At 35.6% G+C, this 12,459-nt stretch overlaps 1 protein-coding gene and 1 long non-coding RNA gene across 3 annotated transcripts in view; one reads left to right on the top strand and one right to left on the bottom strand.

Annotated features, from left to right (window-relative positions):
- Window positions 1-460: 460 nt before the first annotated feature.
- Window positions 461-3,023, bottom strand: LOC103022899 (uncharacterized). 2 transcript variants are annotated; one of them, XR_007441198.1, is made up of 3 exons: window positions 1,951-3,023; window positions 1,550-1,641; window positions 461-1,059 (listed from the first exon to the last, which is right to left on the bottom strand). It is a non-coding gene; the product is annotated as an uncharacterized LOC103022899 (long non-coding RNA). The 2 variants fall into 2 exon arrangements; XR_007441199.1 differs by having other exon boundaries at window positions 461-1,641.
- Window positions 3,024-5,637: 2,614 nt separating this feature from the next.
- The window catches only part of cfap91 (cilia and flagella associated protein 91), a 31,640-nt gene continuing 24,818 nt past the window's right edge, over window positions 5,638-12,459 (top strand). Inside the window, exons 1-6 of the mRNA XM_022680107.2 lie at window positions 5,638-5,831; window positions 7,103-7,179; window positions 8,334-8,491; window positions 9,607-9,684; window positions 9,950-10,006; window positions 11,443-11,627. Of these exons, the coding sequence (XP_022535828.2) occupies window positions 5,750-5,831; window positions 7,103-7,179; window positions 8,334-8,491; window positions 9,607-9,684; window positions 9,950-10,006; window positions 11,443-11,627 (637 nt within the window). The 5' untranslated portion in view covers window positions 5,638-5,749. The remainder of the gene's footprint in view (window positions 5,832-7,102; window positions 7,180-8,333; window positions 8,492-9,606; window positions 9,685-9,949; window positions 10,007-11,442; window positions 11,628-12,459) is intronic.

Below are 12,459 nucleotides of genomic sequence, written 5' to 3'. Positions count from 1 at the left end.
CAGAACAGCATATAGCAGTGGGTGGTATTGGAGAGTTATGTAACTGTGTGAATAGTAGGAGTCCTAGAAATGACTGAGCAAGCTGTGGAGCGGCCTCCTTCTTTATTACCACAGTCTACCACATTTCTATGTTTATCTTAAAAAACAGTGATTCTACTAATACTGGTTTGGATTCCTGGACATTTAATCTCAATACAGTATCCAATAAATACACCTGATAGAAAAAAAACTCTTTGGGAGTTTCAAATGTGGCTCACTTTTAGTTAGCAAGAAGACAGTCAAACTGAGCATGTGCACAGAGAGTTTAATCACTCTTCTATTTTTTCTATTGGAAGAAATTCAAGGTGTTACATAAATAAATAAGAATAAAAATTGGCTTTCATGGGAAGAAATAAAAAAATAAACAGGGTGCATTAAATCACACCACATCCAGACAGAGCATGACACATTCACACACATATTTAAATATAATATAATATATTTTATGCATATTGTCTTTTTACATTAAATTTCTTTACATCTCGCCACATGGCTCTGGTTGCATTTAGATGCATACATTGCATAGACCCCAGTCATGTCAAACATAAAGGCAGAACTTAAAACAAGATTACATATTTAAAGCTAAAAAAATCCATACATAGACTGTAGAAATCGACACAATATCCTGCCATTTTAAAAAACACCAACGAGACCTGCTGTTAGACCTGCAGGAAGTTCACTACCTTTTTTGAGTTATTTTGACGCTTCCCTTAAACACTGAACTTGTGTAGGTTGTAAGTTTCAAGTCTAAATCAGGACATAAGTTGGTCAACATTCACATAGAAACCAATTTCCACTTCCACTTCTTCTTCTTCATATTCCTGAAATTAGAAACAAATATTCTAAAGCAAACTGCCTGTTACATCACACAGAAATCTTACATAATAAGCTAGTTAGTTAATAAATACAAATAAATTAAATTATTTAAATGACATAATTAGAAAATTAAATGCTTTATCCTTGGGGTTTTCTTTTTTTGGTGTTGAGATTTCAGTCATGCAGGCCACATTTTTTAATGATCTGTGAATAAAAAAAAAACATTATACATTTCTGGACTGGACGGATTTAAGTGTCTGGACACACAACAGCGCACCTGTGTTTTCCACCACCAAGATAGCAAAATGCCAGAAATGTACCTGAACACAGCAAATTTTCAGACCACCACGCCCATCAGCATAGATATATTGCTAAACCCCATTGCTGTTTAAACTATGCAGGCAAATAGACTGTTGGCGTGCTGTGCACAGGGTGTAGAATAGAGCCCCAGATCTTTAGCAAATATCTCTGGTTACACCACCAACAAAAGACAAGTTTATAATTACAAAATCAAGAACAAATCACTGATTTACACGACAGGAACTCTGGACCAGTCCTGTTTTACATTTTGCCCCTACCACTAAGCTCTACCCCTTTGTTTTACAAGCTCAAACATAGGGGTTGGGTGAAAGGATAGAGGGGTGGCAGAAGTGTTAGAGCTCTATGGCCCTCCAAACAAAAATAAGAATCTTACCAAAAAGACGGCAAAGATGATCAACTGTGTTATGATGAAAAAGGCAAAAATACCCAGACAAATCCAATAGTGCTCAATAGCCTGGAAAGAGACTAGAAAAAATGAATAAAAAAGACCATATTATTATATTTTTATATTAGGAGAAAGAAAAACATCTAAAACTGTATTAACATACAGTATTATCATTATAGACTTTAAAGTGCTCTAAACTAGATATATTACTGGTTTATAAATTGCTTAATAGACCAGTATAGCCAGAGTACACACTTGAACACACCTGATGATTACATATTTCACATAATGTGCTTATTCATTATTTGTTAAGAAATAATTTAAAATTGATCCTCTACACATATCATGTGATGGAATTCCATGTATTCTAGATAGTCTGAAGTGCCTACCCTTATACTGGAAGGTGTTGAATTGAATCTCTTTCCAGTAGTTGGAGGGGCTGGCAGAGACCACGCAGGTCAGATCAGCGTAAGATGCATCATGAGGAAGCTGTAAACGGCTCGTCACTGTGAAAAGTCCACTGTCGTTTTTAGATGAGCTCGTTCTGAGTGAAGAGATGTTCCACTGGGATTCCCAGTAAATGGAAGCTGCTGGTTTACTCTGAGCTTCACAGACGGCAAAAGTGTGACCATCTTCATCCTTTTCCAGCCAGCCAGTCAGTGTCGGACGGACTGAAGTCAAGAAGACAAGTTATGTAACTTCACCAAAATTTAAATCAATAAAGTAACCAGAGCCTCATTTGATACAATTTTTGACTGTTAATTTAACTAAAATAATTTCACATCAGTGATAAGTGTAGGTAGCATCATCTGACCACAGCTGGGTATAACTTCAAATTATTAACAATTCTTAACAATTATTTTTAATCTAAACTAAAATGTTGCTTTAAAATATCTCTTTTAACATATAACAAACATGATAACAATGCTTAAGAGTGATAATCTGGGACGTAAAAAGTAGCACATATTTAATCTGGATTTAACATAAAAAGGTCAAATCAGCTGAGGCAAACTCTAAAGTATTTAGCTGATTTATTTTTTAAATGTTTTGAAAGAATGTAAAAATGCAGCCAACTTGGGTGTTCTCATCTGAATTCAAAGGTACTTCCAAAATTATTGCAGCGTAAATAAATATTAATATCAGTGTAATATGGCTTTCAGTCTCTAATCTTAGAAAACCACATTATATTGCACAAAAAATTCTGTGATGTGTAAAAAGTGCGTCATCTCTTATACCTAAAGATTACTTACAGTGTTATGAAAAATAATGATAATGATATAATATTCCTTTCTAAAATCTTAAGTGTTCAGATCAGTAATTTCCATTAAATATATCATATAGCAGATGATATATAGCAGGATTTACAAAAAGTGTGCAATAAACAAAATTAGGCAGGTGCATAAATTTACATCAATATTTAGTAGATCCTCCTTTTGCAGAAATAACAGCCTCTAAACGCTTCCTATAGAGTCTGGCTTCTCTTTTTTGCACTTCTCTTCAGAGAAGATGCAAAAAGGAGAAAAAGTTGTAATTGGCCTCCTTAGCCCTTTTTTATTATTGGATTTACCTGTGTATGGAGGTCAAGGGTCAATGAGCTTACCAATCAAATGTTGTGTTCCAATAATTATGCACCTGCCTAATTTAGATTAAATAATTATTGCACACTTTCTGTGAATCCTATAAACTTCACATTTCACTACTCAAATATCATCTGTTGTGTTCATCTGCTTTATGATAAACCAAACAACTAAACAAATGCTGATCACAAACAACCAATGATTCATAAAGTGCCCAAACTTCTTGATGTATGTTATAATAAGCAGTTGAACTGGGTTTATTAAACTTAATAAATAAGATGAATAAACAATAATTACATTAATATTCTTTAGTTGGAATATTAATGAAATACATGTTTACAGTATTTACTGTGTATGTTTACTTTCTGTACAGTGGCAGTGTGCTTACCGTATGCAGACTTGTTTCTGTAAAGCCCCCAGCACGGTGAGACACGTCACAGATGTACTGGCCTTCATTCTTGATTGAAAACTGAGGGATGAACAAGCTGTAATCTCCATCTTTACTGATTATCTGATTTCCATCATTACAGTTGTCGTAGTCAGTGTCGATTGTGGTCACAGAGATTGTACAGGTCTTCTCTCGTGAGTAGATTTTCCAGATTACATAAATCATCATCTTTTCTGTGGTACAGGGTAACGTTATGTTGGTGCCCATTTCAACACTCTCATTCCTGAAACCTGTAAAATGCATTAAATTTAGTATAAGGATGAGACACATGGCCCTATTTTAGTGATCTGTCGACTGTGCAGCTTGATTTTGAGCGTGTCAGTGTGTCTTTGCTATTATAACAGTGGAAAAAGTACCCCATGCATGCGAGACTCGAAACACACAAAAGCAGGGTTCGCACGGGTCCTTCAAAAGTCTTAAAATGTCTTAAATTAAAATCCGGGTAAGTTATGTTTTAAATTTACTGTGAATTAGCTGTTGGTATTAAATGTTCAAGATGGCATTAAATGCTAGTGGGAAAGTGTATACTAGTGGGGAGAGAAATAAGGTTAGCAGAGAGCTAGCTAACATTAGCGCCGAGCTCAGTCTGAACAACATTCTTTCACTGTGTTCTTTTAGATGTTCTTTCATTATTCTTTTTGGTTTCTACATGCAATTTAGTGTTATTTAACGTAATGGCTCTATTCTGCATCACAGTGGAACAAAACTGAAAAAAAAAAACTAATAACAAATGGGAAAAGTTTTGATTTCTTATACAATAAATAATTTTCTACCAAAGAAATTTGGGTCTTAAATTATATTTATTGATGTCTTAAAAAGGTCTTAAAAAGCATTAAATTTTACTTTTAAAAGGGTGCAAGAACACTAAAAAGACATGTATTAATTTTTCTACATAAGCATGGGTGTGTTCTGGGTGTTACACCAAATGAACCAAATAGCCAAAGATAGCAATACTTCAAAAGAATTTACATGAACACTCCTCGAGACCATCACATCCATCAGTGTAGATACTGTATATTCCTAATTACTGTTGCTATTTAAATGAAGCAGGCAAAAGGCGTGAAAGTAGACTGTAGACAAGGTGTAAGATAGGGCCCTGTACTCATATATTTGACATCAACCACTTTAAAAAGATGGTCCAACCTGAGGTGAGACAGACGGACAGAGCCAACACAGCTCCCAACATCCACATATTCTCCATTACTCTCCAGAGTTAAAAGCTGAATAGTAGAATTCCTCTTCCGTCTCTTTTCTTCAACTATCTATTCTTTTTGTTTCTCTTCTCTTTTTGTCCAGCTTCCTGAAGTCATGTGACACTAATATGTCCAGGAAACCCAAACCACCTCAAAAAACTGAGGAGACTTTCTGTTCCTGTACAAGAGCTTAGTTAAAAATCAGCAGGGTCTAAATACTGACCTCAAACTTCATCTAAAAGTCATGGAGCTGCTTAGATCCTCAGTCTTTGTTCTTCTGAGTCTGGCATGTTTGTTCCTTTATTTTAATTTTTTAACATTTTCTCAGAACTGCAACGCCCTCTCAGACGCACTCTCATACCTTATCGTATTCAATATATTTTAGTACTTTAGTACATTATACAGTATTTTTTTCACTATAGTATTCAATATATTTCAGTACAGTATTAACTATTTAGTATAATTCAGTATATTTAAGTTTATTTCAGTACAGTATTCAGTGTTTTTTCACTATAGTATTCAGTATATTTCAGTACAGTATTAACTATTTAGTATAATTCAGTATATTTTAGTTTATTCCAGTACAGTATTCAGTGTTTTTTACACTATAGTATTCAGTATATTTCAGTACAGTATTAACTATTTAGTATAATTCAGTATATTTTAGTTTATTCCAGTACAGTATTCAGTGTTTTTTACACTATAGTATTCAGTATATTTCAGTACAGTATTAACTATTTAGTATAATTCAGTATATTTTAGTATATTTCAGTACAGTGTTCAGTATATAGGATGATCTCAGTATAACGGATCTGAGCGCGCGCCCTCTGCTGGACACTGACCGGAACTATGGTTTATCTTCTCCATGGTAACCGCTCAGGCTGCGCTCGGGCTGCAGTGTTTGTGTTAGCAGCGATAGCTAATGTTAATAAATCTAATTATTACAGTTTAAATCAGCCTGTAAATAAAAATGAACATCTCCTTGACGTTTAACAAGAGAAATGGGGCTCAGAGAGGATACAGAGCACAGAGAACATACGATTATCTGTACGGTAAGTTCAGGAGAACTAAGTAAAAAGAGCCTGTTCTAGTTAAACTAGATTAGTTAGCGAGCATTAACGCTAGTTAACTAGGTTAGTTAGCTTAGCTTAGGCTAACTAACTAACGAAGCTAACCCGTTGTTAGATAGTTAGCTAACCTATATTTAGTGTTATTTTAATCAACGTTTAGTCAAAATAAACCCGTAGTTTAGGCTGTTATTGTGCAGTAACACCCTTAAATGACTTTTCATGTAATGTTAAAACAAGTGCAGACGTTGGCTAGGGAATATGGCAATATATAGATTGTAACTTTATATACAGCTCTGGAAAAAATAAGAAACCACCTAAATTTTTCTGAATCAGTTTCTCTCATTATTAAGTATATGTTTAATAAAAAGAACATTGTTGTTTTATTCTATAAAGTACGAACTACCTACTCCTAAATTCTAAAAAAAAAAAAATACTTAGAGCATTTCAGAAAAAAATAGATAAATATGTCCTCTTTAACTGCAACACAGTATTCCCCATATCATTAATAATTCACTAAAGTCACAGTTTTTAATAGTATTCAAAGGGTCTTTGTCAAAATACTGTGCTTTTTGGCACTCATCTATCAGCTTAAGTGGACAGGGGATTCGTGAATATGTTTAATCATATAGCTTTACATTTTTTGTATGAAAATAGCTAAACAAATAATAAAGTATTAAAAATATAACATATACTAGGGCTGTACGATGTTGCAAAAATGTACTTTGCAATAATCTTTCATTCTGCGATTTCTATTGACTTTTCAAATATCATTGTTTTCATCTGCTGTATGATATATGTAACTGAAATTGCTGATCTGAACAACCAATGATTTATAAAGAAGTACCACTGTACCACTGTACATACTATGCTGGTTGTTAGATAACCTATTGTATTCTTAATTGTCCAAAACTTGTTTAGACACCCATGCTAATTTGTGAATTCAGTTACTATAAGGTGTTCAGTAATAAGGCAAAAGTCATGTCAATACACAATTGTCCAATAATTCAATGCAGGAAGTCTCACACGAACATCATGCAGGTATGTGCAGGGTTCTTTAGCTTCCATGAAATGTGGAAAAAGTCATGGGACTTGAGTTGCTGGTAGTTCCTAAATTGGATAATATTGAGCCTATCCAGTGTCTCCATGCCTAATTGTCAAGAGTCAGCTAGTTGGGTATAGAGCCTCTCAGCACTGGGCAGTGAAGCAGTGAGTATCGAAAAAACTAAATATATAATAAAACATTTCTCTTTCAGATCCAACTTTCTCTTTGTCGAGTGAAAGAGACCACAGCAGGGTGGCCATCCAGGCCCAGGCCTCCTCAGACCGGGCGGTGAGTAATAGAGGGCTTTTGTGCTTTTCTCTCTGTTTTTCTCTATGCTTAAAAACCCTAGCTAGTATCTATCATCATCTTTCAGCTGCAATCTCAGAACAAAGTGTAATTTGATCAATCTGTACAGGTTCTGTCGGTCCAGTCATCTCTCATTCATTCTTTTAGAAAATGCTGCAAAAATTAGAGCCTTTTATTTCTCTTTCTCTCGCTAGCACTCTCTCTCTCACAACATTAAAGCACATTGAGTGTCCCCGACCACTATGAACCTCAGCAGGACCAAAAAGCGTTATTTGGAGGAAAGTGAAATGCTTTTCTGGTGCTGGAACAAGCTGACATGATTAGATGCTTGTTCTAAAGCATTACGGATTATGGAACCATGGCACACACACACTGCCATCAGCCTCTTCTCCAGAGTAGAAAGCTGCATAGACTTTCTTTAGTATTAGTAAGGTATAGTCAATTTGTGCAGTTTCGAGACGATTTGTTGTGCTATCACTGCCATAAGGGCACCTATTGACCTATTGAATTATTAAAACATGCTTTAAGAAAAACACAGTTAAGTATATCTAACTTAAAGTCCTCCACATTAAGAAATGAATATGAAGTTGACTGTGAACTATTTAAGAAAGAGCATTTTCTGCACATGCACAGTAAAGGTGCATGATATGGATACAGTTTGCGATGTGAAACACCATAAATTAAAATTCCAAATTCGATTTTTTTTCTCAGCACTAGGTTTGGCAGCAGGATAAGAAGTAGTTTGATATGTTCCTTTCTCTGTTGACCTCTACCTCCCACTGCCTCACTCTGCCTCACTCTACCTTGCCCTAACTCACTTTACCTCACTCTACCTCACTTTGCCTTGCTCTAACTCACTTTAACTCATTATGCCTCACTGTACCTTGCTTTATTTTACTTTGCCTATCTGCGCCTTGTTCTACCTCACTTCACCTCACTCTGCCTCACTCTACCTTGCCGTAACTAACTTCACCTCACTTTACTACTCATTACCTCACTCTGCCTCACTCTACCTCCAGCCTAGTTATGTCACATGTGCACCGTCTACAGCATGAAGAGCTTCTTATGTTGCTGCACACAGGAAAAGTGGTTTGAGTATAAACTTATAACCTTGTTGACTGTCTCTGTTACTGCAGAGGAGAGTTCCAGAATTTAATTCCATGTTCAGTAATCTCCCTCACCACCCACGTTTCACACTGCGTCTGGATGCTGCTGACCCCGTGCCAGCTTTTATTGATCGGCGCTGGAGAGGTCAATCAGAGCAGCGGAGAGAGGCTCTAAAGACACTGTCAGGGTAACACACTCATACACACTGGTACTGAAACTGAAATTGGGCATGAAACAAACACACATTTTTGGATTATAATTGCAGACACACACACATAAATATATCCACAATTATATAATTGCATTTGGTACTGTATATTGATACTGTATATTGGGTCATATGACCAGCGTCTGACACACACACACACACACACACACACACACACACACACACACACACACACACACACACACACACATCCTATCCCAGGCTTAAAAAGGGAAGCATATAGACTGTTACTGTTACTGAATTACATAACATCCTGTTATCTTGTGTCCATGTTTAGACTGTAGATAACATTGTGTCATATAGTATTAGAAACCACAGTGAGCCTATTAAGAGATTATTGAACAATTCCGCTGTTTAAAACATGTGATTATTTAAGCATGCATTCTGCACTATACTGAATTACTGATATATGCTGCATTAGCGTTGTAGTTTAGAACTACATAAGCAACCTTTAGACATCAAATATAGTTTGGCAAATCAATAATTATTAAGACAAGCATATTTAAATTCAAAAAGTGAAACTTACATTATATAGATTGAATACATACAGCGATCATTTTCCAGCGTTTATTTCTTTTAATGTTGATGCTAATTAAAATTAAAATTCTATATAATTTTTTTAATACAGAAATGCTGGCTTACTAAAATGTATGTACTTGATTAGGGTTTAATGCTTGATCTGGGCTCCTTTTGAATGAATTACTACATCAATATGGCGTGGCATGGAGGCGATCAACCTGTGGCACTGCTGGGGTGTTATGGAAGCCCAGGTTGCTTAGATAGAGGCCTTCAGCTCATCTACATTGTTGAGTCTGGTGTCTCTCATCTTGATAATATCTTATAGATTCTCTATGATCTGAATGAGATTTGGGCCTGAGTAGACCAATAAAAATGCTTTAAAATGACTCTGACTAAATCTTTTTACGATGTTTTTTAATACTTTTCTTGTAAGTTGTGATTGTGGATATACCAAGCTAGCTTTTTTCTTCACGAGTTTGAATGTAGTATGATAAATGTTATTAAATCTGCATCTGTGTGTGTGTTTGTGTGTGTGTGTGTTGTGTCACTGTTAGGATGCTGCCAGGGATTCAGCTCCACAAGCCGAGCATGGTTGATGTGGCCAGAGTGGACCACTGGAGGTTTTTTAGGCGGTAGGACGTGTTTTTTTAATTCCATACCCACTCACACACTCACACACTAAATCAACACACTCTTAATCAACAGTGCGTCATCCATCAAATAACAGGCCTTCACCTCTTCAATACAGGTGCTGCTGTGTTGGAATGAATGAAAGCTGTATAATAAAAAAGCAGCCTTGATTTTGTACTTACAAAAGCCTCTGTTATGAATGCACATTAATTTATTTCTTTTTTTCTCTCACTTTTTCACTTTTCACATTCTTCATCTCTCTATCAGTCCACTCATCCCTTTTTTCCAGCAGGTTCCTCCTGATGTTGTTTTGGCTTTACCCAAGTAAGTCAATCAGTTTACAATAGATTAACAGATACAGTATGCAAAATATTTTGTTTTTTTGGTTCAGCAGTATAGGATATCACTCGGTCTGGTCTGCCCAGAAATCTGTTAAGTATATATCATATTGTTGTTGACTTGCATAAACCTTGTAGCTTAATACACAAGTCAGTAGAACAGATTGGACCAATAGAAATTGAATAAAATTGACTTACATTCATGTCCATTGAGAGTTAAATTGGGAGTATAAAATACTGGCATGTATGTACATTATATGTCCAAATATTTGTGGACACGCCTTTTAATTAATGCATTCAACAACTTTAAGTTACCCAGTACACATGGATGTGCAAATGCACACACACAGCTTGTCTAGTCCTTGAAGAGAAGCATTGGCAATAGAGTAGGACTCTCTGGACTCCTGTTGTGATGCTGTCCAGCAGAGACATCTGTTGGCAGTTGTATCATAGCTGGGGATCCAGCGCTTTCCTCCAAGTCTGTTGTTTAGTGATGACTTGTGATGTACTTGTTTGACTTGTTATAACTTGTGTCATAGGAGGCATGTGCTTGTTCCCACCCTTCTAGCATTGCTAGTGATAGTGGCGGCGTGCCAGTGAGTGAGTTGGTTAATTAATTGAGCTAAATTGGGAAAAAAGTAAAGGACTGATATTATAAAAATATTATTATTTGGTTCTCTTTCTCTTTTCATGTTTTTATTGCATCATTTTATAATGTATTTAACATTTCATTTTTTATCATTCTAATCTGTGATTAGTAAAATATATATAGAACAGTATAAACTGCTCTTAGGTACACAACTATATGCATAAAATGCCACTTAGGGATAGTATAACATACTACACTATTTTTGCTTGGCAGTGAATTCTGATAAACAGAAAATTAATTAAGAAAAATAATACATGAGATCTGTTCTTTGAAACAGAGTTTGGCACTATTTCAGTTTCCAACCATGCTGTTCATTTTCTCAGCTGTTCATGCTGCTGTACAGAATATAATCATCCTAAATTGTCAAGTAATATTAGAAGCTGGCACAGTTGGAAATTATACAGTGATTATATAACCAGCAGGGAAAATGCAGCACCTCTGTACTTCTCACATGAGGAACATAAGTGAATTTGAATCAAGATAATATAATTTATCATGATAATTCTCTATATTTGTATAGCCATCCTGTCTTATGTGGAATCTCAATGTGGAATGAGGAAATAATTAAATGTGTGGAATCTGCTATGTAAACTGACCTCCACATATTTCTGTGTGAAATACAGTACTATACAACATGAAAAAAGGGAGGTTTTAAATTGTATGTACTATCAGGGATGTAGGTGGATTATATAAGTTTTATGCTTGGTTTGATATTTATTGTGCATATCTATTGATAAGTGTGTTTTTCTGCTTATCTCTGTGTTTCCTGGCAGTGCTGACCCCCTGTCTGTCAGGAATGGTGATGCTGCACGGCCGGGCAGTCCCTTTCAGCGCACAGTGGGAGTGCAGACAGATTACCGGGACAGCGAGGCACAGACAGAACCCTACAGTCCAGAGTATACACTGCGTCCTGGGACAGCCCCCCCTGAACTCCTCACCTTGGCTAGTCTTAAATGGGGTATAGGCTTCACCTTCACCTTCACCACACAAACATTTTTAACAGATTTAAGTATTGTAAATGCTTAAAGCAATATTGTCTGGCACAAGATTGTCTGGGCTGCAGTAGTACCGCTAGGTGGCTGGTAAACAATCATTTAGTCTTTTTCTATTGCAAAAAATTAAATTAAAATTCCTTTAAATATGTATTTATGTATCAACAAACAGAACTGAATATGTGACATGGAAATTATTTGCAATAAATAAATATTAGGTTTAGGTTAAGCTTGCTCACTGGCAAGTAACAGACAGTAACATATTAGTGAATGGAATAGCAGGCTAGTTACTGTAATATTCATGTCTAAATATAGTGTTTCTTATAGTGTCTTACAGTTTTACCCATAGAAGATAAATGGCTAAAAAGCCCCGGAGACATTTCTGATCTGCCAATTTAATGAACTGCATTGACTGTTGTGCTGTGTTTGCTTAGATTTTAAATGTGGTACCTTAAAGGACACATAAAGTGTGATGGTCCAAATGTAAATTACACTCCCCATCTGTAGGGGGAGCCCATGAGCAAAAAAAAGATCCTTATCTCGCATTATACTGCTTTAAATGTTTAAAATCAGTTTCTAAGACATATAAATGTTCATGATTTAAATTATGAGAGTAAAAAATACTGAAAAACAATACAGCCAATTTCAGATTTCAGCCAATATTAAGTGGTGATCAGCCAGCAAGATCAGATGACAGCATATGTGTGTTTTCCTCAGTTCTGTTGGAAAAACATACCAGATGGCTCCACAGGAACCAGATTGAAAGAATGCTAAATGCGCTTAACATGCAATCATTTT

Source organism: Astyanax mexicanus, chromosome 11, assembly GCF_023375975.1.
Source record: "Astyanax mexicanus isolate ESR-SI-001 chromosome 11, AstMex3_surface, whole genome shotgun sequence".
NCBI classification, from domain to species: Eukaryota; Metazoa; Chordata; class Actinopteri; order Characiformes; family Acestrorhamphidae; genus Astyanax; species Astyanax mexicanus.
Note: the sequence above shows the minus strand (reverse complement) of the source record. Positions and strands in the feature narration are given on the sequence as shown.